Consider the following 17,582-nt stretch of genomic DNA (forward strand, 5'->3'; position numbering starts at 1 on the left):
ATCACCTGGCTATTAAGGGGCAGCCCTGGGTCTAAAAGAACCCATAATCCTAGCTGAGTCTGGCTCCTACTACAGACTGTGAGTCCCGTGTATGTTGAAACTATAACCCTAATGTAACTGTATTTGGTAATGGGGACTCTAAGGAAATAATTAAGGTTAATGAGATCAGAAGGGTGGGGCCCTTACAAGAAGACGCATTGGCACTCAGATGACAGGCCATGTGAGGACAAAGCGAAAAGGCAGCCATCTGCAAGCCACGAAGAGAGCTCTCACCAAAAACCAAACACTGCCAGACATTGATCTTGGTTTTTCCAACCTCTAGAAGTGTGAGACAATAAAGTTCTTTTGTTTAAGCCACCTAGTCTATGGTATACTTTATGGCAGCCTGAGCAGACTAGCATAGGCTCTTCACTACACATTAATGTCTACAAAAAGTGGTATGTAGTTTTTCCAACTAATTTCATAGCTCTAAAAACCGCTATAAAAACTTGAACTCAAATACAGTTCATGATAATTTCTAGTCATATAGTTAAAATTCACCTTTATTTTATATATTAAAAATAAATTAACTATCAAATGAGAGCTACACATTCAAGAAGAAATGAAAAAAAATGATTTTAGCACTCTAGAAATAAATATAAAGAAACAAGAACCATATTTGTTATAATAATTAGTCTATACTATATTAGAACACCAGTAGATTTTTTTCCTATTTGAAAGATACGTATACAAATAAGCCTTTTCCTAACTGAGGAATAGAACAATTTACAATTCAGGAATCTCAAACAAAACAAAACAAAACACAACAACAAACAAACAAAATCACTTAGCTTTAGACTAACTTCCCACCAACAAGAGCAGAAAAACTAAAAGTGGAAACATCCAGCTACTGCCTAGCCAGAAGACACAAATTGCTTTGAATCACTGCAATGTAAGGCTTGAATAAATTTCTCTTTAATTTTTTTTTTAAGATTTATTTGATAGGGATCCCTGGGTGGCGCAGCGGTTTGGCGCCTGCCTTTGGCCCAGGGCACGATCCTGGAGACCCGGGATCGAATCCCACGTCGGGCTCCCGGTGCATGGAGCCTGCTTCTTCCTCTGCCTGTGTCTCTGCCTCTCTCTCTCTCTCCCTGTGTGACTATCATAGATAAATAAAAATTAAAAAAAGAATATTCTAAAAAAAAAAAAAAGATTTATTTGATAGAGGGAGAAAGAACACAAGCAGAGGGAGCAGCAGACAGAGGGAGAGGGAGAAACAGGCTCCCCACTGAGCAGAGAGCCCGAAATGGGGTAGGGGGTGGGGGGGTTGATCCCAGGACCCTGGGATCTGAAGGCAGATGCTTTAACCAGCTGAGGCACACAGCTGCCTGGGTTTGAATGAATTAGTAAGTTTAGTAGCTGCAAAAGTTTTTGTAGCTTAGGGTGTTTCATTGGTTTTGTTTCTAATCAAAACCACAATGGGAAAAAGATCTAAATTTGGAACTGGAGTTGTTCTAAGAGTCTTAACAGTTTTAACTTACTGGTCCCCTCCATATATACATAAAATATTGGCTGTCAGAGGAAGGCAACTATACGGATCCTATCACACTATTAGTGAAAGAAAAGGGGAAGAGTAATTGTCAACTTAGAACCAGGTATCAGGAGTTCAGGAGAACTGAAAATCTAAAAGTAGATCTCCTTGCTTCAGCTAATCCTGCAAGAAGTCCTAGCTTTATCTGAAAGTAGCATTCTCTTTTAAAAGAAAAATAACCTACCCTCCATTATAATCTATCAAAATTGTAAGAATCACTAAAAATTGCTCCCTGGGCAGTCATGTCCTGTGTAGTGGGTCATTAATGTTCCACAATGATTCCTATTCAAAACTAGCCAGAGACTGATTTGAGGCTGAAAATACTCTGGATAGTACAGTATAAAAATACTATTATCAAGCCATATAGACAGCAGGACCTAGGCACAAAGATGTTTATACAAAGAATTCACATCACGCTTTTATTGTCCTTTTTCTTTTATAGCTATTTATACACTTATTGATCTTAGCTTTTCTACTATATATAGTAAGCTCTTTGGGAGTTTACTATGAATGAATTAATTTATACATTACAACAAAGCCTGTACTTATCTGAAGATTCAGATTTAGTAAAGAATTCCAAGCAGTGGTACCCAATCAGTACAAATGAAAAGAATTGTGCTGTAATTTCCAAAATTCAAATGGAAAAGAATAATAAACTATTAATCCAACAAATATTCACTGTCCACCTACTGTAGGTAAGTACATACAAGGGACAACTTAAGTGCTGTCATGACAAAAGGATGAAAGGTGGATCTGAAAAAGGATTAAAGGAGTTGATAACTGTAAAGTACTTGACACATAAGTGCTCATTATTATTATCCTACTCTCAAAGAGCTTACTATATATATAGTAGAAAAGCTAAGATCAATAAGTATATAAATAGCTATAAAAGAAAAAGAACTACAAAGAGGCATAAAAATGCTATAAAAGTTCAAAGTGCTGAGAGGTTTTTATAAAAATTTTATTTATTTATTTGAGAGATAGAGAGAGCAAAAGCATGGTGAGCAACAAAGGGAGAGGTAGAAGCAGACTCCTCGCTGGGCAGGGAGCGCAATGAGGAGCTTGATCCCAGACCCCTAGGATCATGACCTGAGCTGAAAGCAGCCACTTAAGGGCCCGAGCCACCTAGGCACACCCCCGAGAGATTTCTAACTAGCAGAATCAAACAAGTCCAAGACACTGAGATTGGGTGCTACAGAGAATGCAGGCAATATTAGCGCAGAGAAAAGCAAGAGAAATAGGTTTAAGTGGGGAAAAAAAACACACTTCAGTAGTATAAAATGAATCTTTAAAAAGTAAGTAAAGTTATAAAAAGACAGAAAGAAGGTGCTTACTTGAAGCCGAATCAAGGGAGGATTTTTTTTTTTTTTTTTTTTTTTTTTTACTGAAACATACGTGGTGTCTAGCCCAGTGCATCACACACTGAGTTTCAATAAACAATATTTGGACTGGAATAAAAACATATGCAGATGTATTACAAATAGGAGAGATCCAAGTATGCTTGAGAAGCAAAGGAAAGGATCCAGCATGAGGGAGACAAAAGATGCTACAACAACTACAAGAGAAGGTCAGGAGCTGGTAAAAAAGATGCAATCAATGACATAAGCAAACAGTGTTAACTTTAAAGAGAAAATGAATATAACTCCTTATTTTTTTTTTGGTATAACTCCTTATTTTAATACAAGTAAAGAACGCTTAACACTGAGTAATTCTAAGATGAACAGAAGAGATGATAAGGAAACTCACTCTGGATGGCCCCAACATTTCCTGCATGAGAACCATAAAGCAAGGTTATCTTGTGGATAGCAGAGGGAACACAAGTGGGATTCAAAGGTAGATGAGAATGAAAACGACTTAGTTGACTGCCTGACCATCATCCTCTCAGAAATGAAATGAGAGATGGAAAAAAAAGCAACATGGTAAGGAAAATAATTACACAAAATCCTTATTTTTGGAAAGTGGTAAACTCCACTCACTTTAAACAAAAAATATATGTGCTTTCTTAAGAGCTTTTAGTTTTGTTCCACTAAAGCATATTAAATAAACTACAGGCAAATCTTTTTCTTTTTTTTTTTTTAAAGCTAAAAGATTTTACAAGAAACAAATGTTGACGAGGATGTGGGAAAAAAGGAACCCTACCGTACAGCTGACAGGAATGCAAACTGGTGCAGCCACTGTGGAAAATAGCATTGAGGTTCCCCAAAAATTAAAAACAGAACTATCCCACAATCCATTAATCACACTACTGGGTATTTACCCAAGAAGATGAAAACACTAATTTGAAAGGATACATGCATCCCTATTTATTGCAGCATTATTTACAACGGCCAAATTACAGAAGCAGCCCAAGTGTCCAACAACAGATGAATAAAGATGTGATACATACACACAATGGAATATTATTCAGCCATACAAAAGAATGAAATGTTGCCATTTGCAACAACACAGACAGAGCTAGAGAGTATAATGCTCAGCAAAATAAGTCAGAGAAAGACAAGTACCATATGATTTCACTCAAATGTGGAATTTAAGAAACAAAACAAATGAATAAAGAAAAAGAAAGAGACCAACCAAAAAAACAAACTCAACACAACAAACAAAAGATTACCAGAGGGGAGTAGATGGGGGGGATGGGTGAAATGGGTGATTGGGATTAAGAGCACACTTTTCTTTTTTTTTTTTTTAAGATTTTATTTATTTATTCATGAGAGACACACAGAGAGACAGAGAGAGAGAGGGGCAGAGGCAGAGGGAGAAGCAGGCTCCATGCAAGGAGCCGAACGTGGGACTCGATCCCGGGTCTCCAGGATCACGCCCTGGGCTGAAGGTGGCGCTAAACCGCTGAGCCACCCGGGCTGCCCAAGAGCACACTTTTCTTGATAAGCGCTGAGTAATACATAGAATTGTTGAGTCACTGTATTGTATGCCTGAAACTAATATAACACTGTACATGAACTATACGGGAGTTAAAGTTTTTTTTTTTAATTAAGTAGATAAATAAAAAATAAATGCTATTGGTTTTACCAATATAATGGAAGACCAACACATAGTGAAGATGTTAATCAAATGTCAATTAACCAAAAAAATTTATTTTATTATAATTTGTTTTAGTTCTTGGGCTCTTTTGATTTGTTTTTCCAAGCTATAATATACTATTTTTAAAATCATGAAATTCACATTTAAAAATGTTTTAAAATTATTGTTCTTGTTCAAGTAATAGATATCTTTTTGTTTTGCTCTGCCTATTAATAAAGTGAATAATGCAACTATTTTCAACAAGTTTATCCCACCTGGTGCTATTAACTGGTGAATACTTGATGTCCGGGTGACAGCTGTGCTTCGTGATTCCAGACTTGGACTTTCTCCTTTCTTATTACTTTCTGGAGAAGGATCTCGTTGGCTGATTTTAGAACTCGTCACTGTTGTTTTGTTATGACAAATTGTCAATGACTGAGTTTGACTAGTGCTTTTTGGCGGACCATTCTGTGAGCTAGATAACACACCCAACTTCTGGCTGCGTAATGTTAAATTCTGAACCTAAGAACCACACAACAAAAAATAAGGATGAAACAGATGGTATTAATTGAGATGTGATAATCGTTACCAGTATAACAACGATGATACATTTATATATTTTTTTTTACATCAAGTTCCAAGCACTTGAAACGACTGATTAATCCTAAAGGAAAGGGGAGTTATTCTTCTAAGTAATCATACCTTAAATATTAAGAAATTCTTAAAAAGACATTAAGGGAATCATTAAGAATGAAATGAAAACTATATATATATGTGTGTGTGTGTGTGTGTGTGTGTATCAAATGAACTATGAATATGAGGAAATAACTCTGCAACATACTGCCTTTTGAAGTTACCAGCTCAGATACAGCCAAAAGGAAGGAGAGAGAAGGGTACTCCAGATAAAAGGGAAAACTTGAGCAAAGTTGCAGAGGCAGAAGAGCCCAGGGTATGTAAGGGAAGAAGGAGCAATTCCTTCAATTTCACTGACTTCTCCAGTCCAGAAGTGTGAAACATTGAAGGTTTACAAGTGCTTGATACTCTTCAGACGTTACTAGAGTTAGAAGTGTGCATACACAATACTGCCATTCTCATAAAGATCAGAGAGAACTCAAAAAAAAAAAAGTTACCCATTCTACAGAGATTATAAGAGAACACTCATCTTGTAAGTTAGAAAACGAATTTATCAAATTACCTACCCATTGTGATAATTACAAAAACCATTTACCATCAACTCCTTTTTAAAGTCCCACTGTTGTTATGGAATACACACTTGCTCACTTTGAGAACTAGACCTCGTGAACTGAAAAGATTGTGCATGGCCTCGAAATGGCTCATGTCAAGGCTCCTGTTTACACCTAGGGCTCTTCTAAACATACCACCAGTCAGGATGGTAGGCAAGATGATCCCAAGGACTCTCACTTGAGGTTTAAAACATTTCCAAATGGCAAGGCAGAAAATGCCTCTCTAACAGCTGCCTAACCTTTTACCTATCTGGAATGAATGCATTAAATACATTTATGCTAGCACTGACCCTGAGAAGGAAACTGAAGCAAAAGATTCTAAAGTAGCAAAGCAAATGAGATACTGCTGCTTTATGAACATTCTTCAGGTCTCATGTGTTCTGTCTCTACTACTACATTATTAAGTGACAGTCACAGGCTAAACCTTCTCTTCCCAAGTACTAAATGCAGTGTGCAGCCAACAGCAGGTGCTAAACAAATGTTCACTTCAGAGCAGTTGAGATTTGAATTAGTCTATTCTAAGCTACTGAAAGAATTTTCTGAGACCGTATGGAGCGTGTTCTTGGATTTTTGTCAAATATTTCATAGCAATATAAGTAGACTAATAATTGCTGTATTGCTGAAATTTAATACAAAAATAAAATGTGCTAAAATCCAGGTTTCTCAGCTTGCCACTCAAAGCCCTCCAAAGTCTAGGCCCAAACCACTTCAAGCCCCATCTTCCACTATTTCAATCAACAATATTCACATTCTAGCCATTCTGTATTCCCAAATAGACCTTGCTCAAGTTTCTCTTGCCTAAAATGCCATTCTTCCTCATGGCTGTCTCCTGAAGCCCCATTCGTTTGTCAAAGCCCAAGAAAAACCCCACTCTCTCCCAAAGAAACCTCTCCAAGGTCTCTGTTTAGAAAGAATTTCTCTTCCCCTCTATAATACCTTTCCCACAGAATCTGGATCATAATGGCCTACAGCACTGACAAATGTCTAGCTTATTTTAGAAGTACTAATGTGTCTGTGAAATGCTGAGACACTGGCAGGCTCTCATCACTGACATTCATTTTCATATTCCCCACAGTTGTGTACTACAGACATTAACAGAAACTCCACAAGTCTGAGATATTCTCCCAGAGCTGATTTTAAATTATATATTAACTTTTTTTTTTGCTAAGTATTTAGTTTTATTTATTTATTTATTTATTTATTTATTTATTTATTTATTTTTAGGCAAACATGAAAATCTCCTCGTATTGAACCAAAAAAAAAAAAAATCTCAACAAATATCTAGTGGAAGCACCTTAAAATCTTTCAGGAAGCAAGGGAAAAACAGCATAAAGTTTAACAACTGCCATAAATGATCTATAAAGCAAACCAAATCATAATGATAAACAAAGGCTAAATTATAATCTGAAAAACTTGAAAACTTTCTTTCAAATAAAAAACACATTCACAGTAAATGAGGATTAAACCCTAAAACTGCAGCAGTCCATTTCTATAGAATATACTTTTTGGTCTAATTTTGTTCTTTGGAATTCTGAAAGAAAATGTACATATGTGCTTATTATATATATTATATACACTATTTATATGACTAAATTTTGGAATATGGCTGTAATAGCTGTGGTCATCTGGCTTACATATTTAAAATAAATTTCAAACATATTCCTAAAGTATATTAAAGTTAATTTCAGATGTCCTTGAAAGAGCTTCCCTTTTGAGAAGAACCCACCCCTTCTAGATACAGAACAGTATCTCTAATGTCCAACTTTTATTTCATCTGAACTTCTCCTATGATCAAACTATGGAAACATTCTGACTTTTGAAAAAGTCCAGGTTTCACATGACTTATTTCTGCTAATTTCACACATTATATTTTTATAGTGGATTACTCAAATACTCTCACATCGATTATTTAATTTGGTTCTAAAAATACTGTGAATTACTAAGTAGCATCCCATCTTTGCAGAAGAGGAAACTAAGATTTAATGTCACATTGACAGCAGTAGAGCTGAGTTTCTAGCTTTTAAATCCAAAGTGCTATTTTCTTTGCAATTCTAAAAGCATTCCCTAGGTAGCCTTAGTAAGTAAGATTTGTTACTTTTAGTCCTATATCTTTCTGAAAGTCAGACTTTTTTTTTTTTACTTATATTTATTTTCCTGATCATGGTGGGGAGAAGGAGGGGTGAAGCACTTAAAATAGTAAATAAGGGTAAGATTTCCAAATTTCTTATTGTTGGACAATATGCTACAAAAGAATTTTAATACTACAGAAAAATTAACTGTTACACTGGCTTCTGTAAAAGAACATTAAAATGTCAATTTTGGCATTTCTCAACTACAAATTCATGGTTTTAAGTTTTTCAAGTAGAAGCTTAAAAATTAACTAAGTGGAGCACAGATTTTTGCAAAACTAACAGTCCCAAATTTGAGGAAAGTTACCACTAGAATATTCAAAGAATTAGCATCCCCTACCACTGCCAGCTTCATTCACTGCCATTTCAAAAGCACAGCAAAGAAAAAAGTGTGTAAATTCCTGAAAGTCAATTCATCCTTTAGTTTCAAAGTCTTTCCTTGAATTAAGTCCAAATATCACAGAGCCACATACCTGTATCATATAAAACTGGACCCCAAAGAACCACTTTCATTAATTACTTTGTGCTCACGTTAAAGATACTATAAAGACATTCTAAGATGTTTTCTCCATGAGAACCCACAAGACAGACTCTAGAGCACACTCTGGAGAGCACATTAGTTGTTTTTCCAACAACTGGTTTATTTTACTTTGGAAACTGTGAAACATTTAATGGCTGTCTTTCTCTCATCACTATTAGCTACTTGAAAGCTAAAAACTGAATTCATGGCTCCTCTTTAGACAATATATAACAAACGTGGTGATTAGCGGCATGGGATATGTGCCAGGCACTACACTAATTACTTTGAATATTGTCTCATTTATTCCTTATCACAACTATGAGCTATTCTAGCTCATGGTGAAGAAACTGAGATTTGAGAAGCCAGACACAATATTATACCCAATAAAATTTCATTTAAATGCAGTTTAAAAACAGGCAAAACGAACACACACCAGGATAGTGTTATCCTTGAGGGACAGTAATGGCAGGACCAAAACGGCATCAGGGAGGCTTCTCTGGGTCACAGTAAGGTTCTCCTTCCTGATCTGGGTGCTTGGGATATACCCATATTCTGGTAAGATTACTGAACACTTAAATATGTTCTGGATGTATATTATACTTCTTAATAAAGACTTTAAAATGTTAAAAGAAAAAAAGGGGGCAGACCCAGTGGCGCAGTGGCTTAGCGCCACCTGCAGCCCGGGGTGTGATCCGGGAAACCTGGGATCAAGTCCCGCGTCAGGCTCCCTGCATGGAGCCTACTTCTCTCTGCCTGTGTCTCTGCCTCTCTCTCTCTCTCTCTCCTCTGAATGAATGAATAAATAAATCTTTTAAAAAATGTTAAAAAAGAAAAAAGAAAAAAGAAACTGAAGCTTGGGGTGCCTGGCTGGCTCAGTTGGTAGAGCATGCAGACTCAATCTCAGGATCATGAGTTCAAGCCCCACACTGGGGAAGAGCTTACTTTAAAAAAAGAAAAATGGAGGCTCATCATAGGTAATAATATCAACAACTAACATCTAGTAAGTGCTAAGTATCAGATACTGTTCTATTTTTCAATTATTTTTCAAAGATGTTGGGACACCTGGGTGGCTCAGCTACTAAGCATCTGCCTTTGGCTCAGGGCATGATCCCAGGATCCGGAATCAAGTCCCACATCGGGCTCCTTGCATGGAGCCTGCTTCTCCCTCTGCCTGGGTCTCTGCCTCTCTCTCTCTTTCTCTTTCTGTGTCTCTCATGAATAAATAATTAAAATCTTAAAAAAAAAAAAGATGTATTCATTTATTAGAGAGCACATGCATGTGTGCACACACACACACACACATAAAAGCAAGAGAGTGGGGGAAGAGCAGTGGGAGACAGAGAATCTCAAGCAGACTCCTCACTGAGCTCAGAGCCCAACACAGGGCTCGATCTCAGGACCCCTGAGATCACCACCCAGCCAAAACCAACCTGCAGATACTTAACTGATTGTACCACCCAGGCACTCCTTCTACTCAATTATTTTAATTTAAAATTTATTCAGGGTGCCTGGCTAACTCAGTAGAGTGTGTGATTCTTGATCTCAGTAGAGTGTGTGACTCTTGATTGTGAGTTTGAGCCCCACACTGGGTGTAGAGATTACTTAAGAAAATAAAATCTTAAAAAAATAAAATTTAAAAAAATAAAATTTATTCAATTTAATTCACTTTAATCAACTTTACTGAGGTGTAACTTACATATAAAAAGATGAATGGACCAGTTCAATGAGTTTTGATATATGTAAACAGGATGTTACCACCACCTTAATGAAATTATGAAACATTTCCATCACTATATAAGTTCACCCATGCCCGTCCCCTGTCAGTCTCTCCCATCTTCTGTCCCAGGTACCACCAATCCAATTTTTCTCCCTATAGGGAGAAAAACTAGCTGTGCCTGTTCTGGAATTTCATATAAAAGGAATTACAGCAGGGGAGCCTCGGTGGTGCAGTTAGCTGAGCACCCAACTCAGTTTCCACAAAGGTCATAATCTCAGGGTTGTGAGATCTAGGCCAGCTTCGGGCTCCACGCTCAACGTGAAGTCAGCTTGGGATTCTCTCTCCCACTGCCCCTCTCACTCATGCTCTCTCTCAAGTATATAAATAAATCTTTAAAAAGTAAAAAAAAATCACAGGGTAGGTACTCTCTGGTATCTGCCTTCTTTTGTTATTATGTTTCTGAGATGCATCAGGAGTGTGTCTTTTTATTTTTGAGTAATATTCCACAGTTTGTTTATCCATTCACCAATTAAAGGACATTGGTTGTTCCCAGTTTGGGGCCATTATGAAAAGAACTGCAACAAACATTCATTTACATGTCTTTATATGGATATAGGTTTCCAAACCTCTCAGAGTAAACAACTATAAGCAGAATGGCTAGGTCACATGTTAAGTATATGTTTAACTTTGTAAGGAACTGACAAACTGTTTTCCAAAGTTGTTGCACCATTTCACACTCTCATCAGCAATATCACGAAATTATGGTTGCTCTAAGTTCTCACCAACAGGTGGTATTATGAGTCTCCTTCATTTCAGCCATTCTAGTGAGCGTGCCATGATATTCATTGTGGTTTTGATTTTAATTTCTATAAAGATTAATGATGCTGAACATTTTTTTTCATACACTTATTGGCCTTTTGTCCATCTACCTTTGTGAAATGTTAAATCCTTAGCCCATTTTTAGCTGAACTGCTCATGATCTTACTAAGTATTACTTTGTATATTCTGGATACAAGTCTTTTGTCAGATATATGTGTTATGAATATTTTCCTTCAGTCTGTGGCTTGATGCTTCACTTTTCTAACAGTGTTTTTTGAAGATTTTAATTTTGATAAATTCTGATTTGTTATGATTTTCTTTTATGGTTACTGCTTTTTGTGTCCCAAGAAAGATTTGCCTACCCTAGAGCTATAAAAATAATCCTTAAGTTTTCTTCTTTTTTTTTTTTTTTTTCCTTAAGTTTTCTTCTAGAGATTTTATAGTTTAGGCTTTTACACCTTTAAGTCTATATTCTACTTGTGGCTCATTTTTGTGAATGGTGTGAGGAAAAAATTAAGGTTCCTTTCATAATACCAAACAAAATAATATTCTATTCAATTTTTCAAGTTAAAAATTTTCGCAATTCATTTTTAAACTTAAAATCTATCTTGACTTAGTGATTACACAACTGCTTGTAAAGGAATCTATCTACACAAAAGAATACAACTCACATAATAAGAACAATAAGCCTGCTTTATAATAAAACTAAACATACAATGTTATAGCAAAAACTCATTGCTTTCACTAATGTCAAATAATTTAAATGTATTGCTTATTGGTGATATAATTTCTAGATAACCAAAAAACCTTCTTGAAGTTCTCATGGCATTTTATAAAATTCCAATCTGAAATGTATGGCAAAGAGCACTGAATGTGCTTAATGGTGATATAATTTCTACGTAACCAAAAAAACCTTCTCAAAGTTCTCATGTATTTTATTAAATTCCAATCTGAAACGTATGGCAAAGAGCACTGAAAGCATCAGTAACTTAAACACAATGTATGTTTATCTTTAAACTGAAGATCCAGACCTCAAGTACCACATTATGAAGCAGACAAGCTCACCTGAGTAGCTGCAGACTGACAGGAAGATGACGATGACGACGAGACAACAGGAATGTCAGACTGTACAGCAGCCACAGTGGTAGCGGGTGTGAAAATCAGCTGTACAGACAGAAAAACCAAAAAAATACCCTAAGACAAAAGAACATGTCCCACACACAATGTATAGCAGGCAAGAGAGACTGAAATTTGTGACAGAAAGACAATGCAATTTAGGACTGTCTCCTAAGCAAAAAGGTTTTACGTGACAAAGAAAAGTTTCTAATAGAGAACTCAAAAAAAAGTATAAACATTTTGAAACAGCTCATGATTCTGATGAGTAGCAAAATAAATCAGTGCTCAAAAAAGAAAATGTATTTAAGTAATATGAAATTCTCATACCAAATTTTGCCCCAAATAAGCTATTGTTATACTTAAGCTTTTCCCAGCTCGAAACTACTATGGTAGGATTCCAAAACTGGAAGTTATTTTTGATAGACAACCATATTCACTACTCTTGAATACAAATTTCAGTGACAAACCTGAAAAGAAACACAAAAGTCTTTTCATCTTTACCACAAAATATAACTATGCCACATACTACACACTATTTCACTCAACTACATGGGATCTATAGTACAAACCTAGGTTGCTCTTGATTTTAAAACTATTCATAAAGAAATATTAATTCTAAATGTAAATGCCACATGTCAAAATGCAACAACAAAACAGTCTGCAAAAAAGCTTCGCATCAAATAAATAAAAAATGATATACTCGATTTATCACCATCTCTTCAAATGTTATTTTTCAGTATTGAAACAGAATGCCATTAGTTTAAAAAGACAACACAATCCACTCAGAGATTATCCAATCCAATTAAGTAAATTATGACAATGTGTAAATACTCTTATTTCAAAATTGCATTATGAGTTATTCAGTTCCTCAAACCGTTCCTATTTAAATTAAAATTACTGATTAATGAATCTTTTAAGTTTCAGTTCTTTATAGTACTAAATTTAACTGAATTAAACAAAGTATAACTTTCACAAGAAGGTAACTGCCAGAACAAACAGCTGAAAGCACTAAATCTAAAGAGAAGATGTTTGTTCTATTTAGCTTGCACATATGAGACTGCAAGTTTTATAAAGAAGTCAAAAGTGGTCATTTCAAATGATTCAGCCTAATTTTAAAGCATATTATTAATTAAATAAGATCTCCTGGGGGAAAAAACTAGAAATATGGTAATGTCTACTGAATAATCTGTAAATAAAAGGTGGGTCATGTCACTGTTTCCTGTTAGAAATACGATGGAAAACTTTCTTTGTAATTTTAGTGGAGAACAAGGGATCCAGATACATATTCAGCTCATTGGACAAAAAAGAATATAAGTAAATATATACTAGGCCAAAGCTCTTAGCTACATGTAAAGACATCAAAGTAAATGCCAACCAATTCCTTAAAGAAGCTCAACAGTTAAATTAGGAAATCAGTAGATACTCTAATATAGAACAGCCTTAAGAATTAACGTTCCTATGTTAACAAGAGATCAAAGTGAACATAAGAACACAAATACCTTGCAGATTTTGAAATGGGAATAACCAAAGCTAAAAATCACCTGGTAAATTACTAAGAACTCCAATCCAGATTTAAGAAGATCCCACAGTATAAATTCTAACTTACAGTTAACCACCAAATTTTTAACATTGCTAACTACTTCATCAAATTTAAGATGTCAAAGATATATATATCACTGCAAGTATCAATTATAACTGTAAGATGCCATCAATTATAAACGCATCTCGGTTTCAGAGATGTTAAGATGTGAAGGTTTGAAATCAGTAAAATTTGATAAAAAATAGTCACTCCATGTTACAGAATCTGTTTCCCAATGTTGCTATTTGATACACCAAGAAGGCCTACCAATTAAAAGTAGAATTTTTCATGACATAAATGTATAAGAGCTAAGCATACACATACAAAAAAATTTGTTAAACATTTCTTAAATATTAAAAATGCCTCTTATTGCATCAAATCAAGAAACATTTTCATCTCTCTCAAGCCCTTAAACACTGAAAAAATTTGGTAGCTCATATCTTACCATTTGAGCTCGGAGATACATTTGAGCTTGGCTTGCCGTTAGGGTAGGGGAGGTACTCCCTAGTAACATAGTCTGTTGGGTAATACTGCCGCTGGTAGAACTGGAAGCCTGGGAACGGCTTATTAACTGTGCAGGTGTAGGAGAAGTGGAGAGGTTGATCTAAGGAAGAAAACATATTAGGTCATAGGCTTCCATTTCTTGCTTCCATGCCAGTGATTTTCACCAAGCTGCAGTTAGGCAATCAATGGTACAAACTATGGCTAAGGAACCTAAAGAGAGGGCTTCATCTTTGACAGAGCCTCCCTCACTTCTTTGGGCAATTATTTGCACATATGCAAACAATTGTACGTACTGATTAGTACTTAGGATGATGTTTAAGGATATCCTCAAGATGTTTCATTTGATAAGACTCCAGTATCTTAAAATATCATTTCCACTACCTCCCAAAAATTAGGGTTAATGTTCCATTATTTTAATATTCCACATACTATGTTAAAACATCCGAATCAACAGTTTATACTATTTTGTCAGATTCTGTCATATTATGGGGGTTTCTCCAGTGAACAAAAATTAGAACACAGACAATTCATTCACATATATATAAACATACATGTAACATATAATTAGTATAATGTTCTCCCTCAAAAGCTCTCAAAGAAGAAAATACAATTGCTACTTGTCAAACAGATGGAAAAATCCTAAATACTGGTTACAAAGTTAATTTATAAGCACTATTTTAAAGTTAAAACTACTGTTACAAAAAAAGAAAATAGTGCACAGTCTATCTCTAGGACACGTAAGAACCTGATAAGTGGTGTTGTTATCTGTGAAGGCAAACTGGCTGAGGCAGGTAGGGAAGAGGGCAAAGGGAGACACATATACCCTTTTTTTATCTTTCCAATTTCACACCATATGCATACGGTGTCCTCATTTCTTCTTTTTTTGTGTTTCATTTCTCGATTTAGGTTTTGTGGGGTTTTTTTTTTATTTTTATGTGTTACCCATTTTAAAAATAAATATTTTAACAAGAGTAATATAACCTGACATCAAATACTTTTTGTGGACAAAGTAAAGAATAAAATTAAGAAATAAGACGTTATAAAATAGTTAATTAGACTTTTGATTTGGGCGCCTGGGTGGCTCAGTGTTTGAGTGTCTGCCTTTGGCTCAGGTCGTGATCCCTGGAGTCCTGGGATCGAGTTCTGCATCAGGTTCTCCCGCATGGAGCCTACTTCTCCTTGTGCCTATGTCTCTGCCTCCCTCTGTGTCGCTCATGAATAAATAGAATTAAAAAAAAAAAACAGACTTTTGATTCAAGCAACAAGGTTACTCTGGACTAAAACATCCATGTGCCCAAAAATACTCCCTGAAATACCAAATCAACATGAAATACTAGAATGCAACTGAACTTGTATAAAAAAAGGGGGGGGGCAGGGAAATCCCCAGGTTCCAGAAAGGAAGAAATTTTAGCTGACACCAAGCACCACAATAGTCTCAGGGGACAATGCTCTAGAGACAGAAGACCTGATTTTGAGCCTATTTCAGGCAAGAGCTGGAGGTAAAACCCCTGTTTTGAGCCAAAGTCTTCAAAAGTGGTGCTCAGTATGTAAGAAGGGAACAGAAAAAGTTCCACTCATATCCCCTAAAAACCAGCAAGAAAGCTTGTCATCTGCCCTGCCAGTGATGGAAGGAGAAAGTCTATGAGAATCAAAATGCCAGGCTCGGGACACCTGGGTGGCTCAGCGGCTGAGCGCCTGCCTTTGGTCCAGGGTGTGATCCTGGAGTCCCCAGATCAAGTCCCACGTCAGGCTCCCTGCATAGAGCCTGCTTCTCCCTCTGCCTGTGTCTCTGCCTCTTTCTCTCTCTGTGTCTCTCATGAATAAATAAATAAAATCTTTTAAAAATTTAAAAAAAAATGCCAGTCTTGTGCCATGTGAGGAATAGAAAATCCAAATTTAAACTACCTGCGATTTCATAACCCATCCCAAAACACTAGCATTTAAACCAGTCCAGGACATTTGTTAAACTAAACAAGATATTTGTTAAACTGAACAAGTGCTTGGAGGACCTCTCTATGGTGATTTTGCATAACCTCCTAATGAGTCCATAATTATTTAAAAATTTAAAAGTTTTTAAAAACTGTATAGTAGGTCCACAAAAGTTGGTTAATTCTTTAAACTTATCCGTATCTTTCAAGTATTTTTAATTTTAATAAAATACATTGTACTTAAATCTATAATTCAGTGCATAAAGGCAATGAATATGTAGAATTATTTTGCAATATGGTTTTTACTCCTAGCACACCGCTGAGCCCATTAGCAATAATTATCAATGCCTTCCATCTGACAAATTCAATGGATCTTTTCAGATCGGTCCCTTTCAATCTTCTTTACCAGCTCTTCTTTCTAGCCCACCTTCAACACTTTTCTTCTTGAACACCTAGATTATCACATCCACACTCATAGTTTCAAAAAACTCAAACCTGATGACTCTGAATCCTTAATTATAAACTCATCCTGAGCTCCAGATCCAAACACCTACAGTACACATCTTTCTGAATTATCTCATCAACTCAAATTCAACATGTTCAAACACCAAACTCAGAATTATTCCTTCTTAAACCAGCTTCTCCTCGAATGGTCACTGGCATCTTCTAAAATCCTACAAAACAAATTATCTGGAAGTCATCCTGATTCTTCCTTCTCCTTTACCACACATATACAAAATCAGTCACACTTACTTATACACCTTTATTTTCTTCTAAGTGTTTTCTAAACACTTAGTTTGAGAGTCTGGGCCCATGGCACTTCCAGCTAGATTACTTTAACAGTTGCAAACTGATCTCCCGGCCTGAAATCCTGTTTCCTCCTACATGTTAGATAATCTTCCCCTGATTTAATTAATTAACCATTTAAAAATCTGGATAATGTTCGACCTCCCCTGATTACCTCTCTAGCATCATCTCCTCCCACTCCTCCATACATACCCTTCACATTAGTAATATGAAGCTATTCAAAATATCAAAATGTCCCAGACATCTGTGGCCCTAGTAACAAATGCTCTGGACTGGTCTGAGCATCCCTCTACTCCCACACTCTATCCCATCTGCACCTATGTAGTGAACAACCCTCTCTCAAAAATCATCTACTATAATAAGCTTTTTCAGGTATCCCTACATCTCACAGAACTATTTCCCTTCCTTTTTTGCTTGTTATCATTCATATACCCCCAGCTCACCTTTCTTCTTCTTTTTTTTTTTTGACTTATTTATTCATGAGAGACACACACACACACACACACACACAGAGAGAGAGAGAGAGAGAGAGAGGCAGAGACGTAGGCAGAGGGAGAAGCAGGCTCTTCGCAGGAGCCCGATGCGGGACTTGATCTCAGATCCCAGGATCATGAACTGAGCTGAAGACAGCCGC

The 17,582-nt window shown here is 36.1% G+C and overlaps 1 protein-coding gene across 4 annotated transcripts in view; it reads right to left on the reverse strand.

Moving 5' to 3' along the window:
- The window catches only part of PHC3 (polyhomeotic homolog 3), an 80,803-nt gene that overhangs the window by 42,766 nt on the left and 20,455 nt on the right, over nt 1–17,582 (reverse strand). For all 4 annotated transcript variants that reach the window (XR_008662132.1, XM_055307846.1, XM_055307845.1 and 1 more), the window contains exons 5-7: nt 14,155–14,313; nt 12,080–12,178; nt 4,861–5,107 (exon numbers count right to left, since the gene is read on the reverse strand). Coding sequence is in view for 3 of the 4 variants with exons in the window: in XM_055307846.1 (XP_055163821.1) it covers nt 4,861–5,107; nt 12,080–12,178; nt 14,155–14,313 (505 nt within the window). In the remaining variant the exon portion in view is untranslated. The remainder of the gene's footprint in view (nt 1–4,860; nt 5,108–12,079; nt 12,179–14,154; nt 14,314–17,582) is intronic.

This window comes from Nyctereutes procyonoides, unplaced genomic scaffold (genome assembly GCF_905146905.1).
Source record: "Nyctereutes procyonoides isolate TBG_1078 unplaced genomic scaffold, NYPRO_anot_genome, whole genome shotgun sequence".
NCBI classification, from domain to species: Eukaryota; Metazoa; Chordata; class Mammalia; order Carnivora; family Canidae; genus Nyctereutes; species Nyctereutes procyonoides.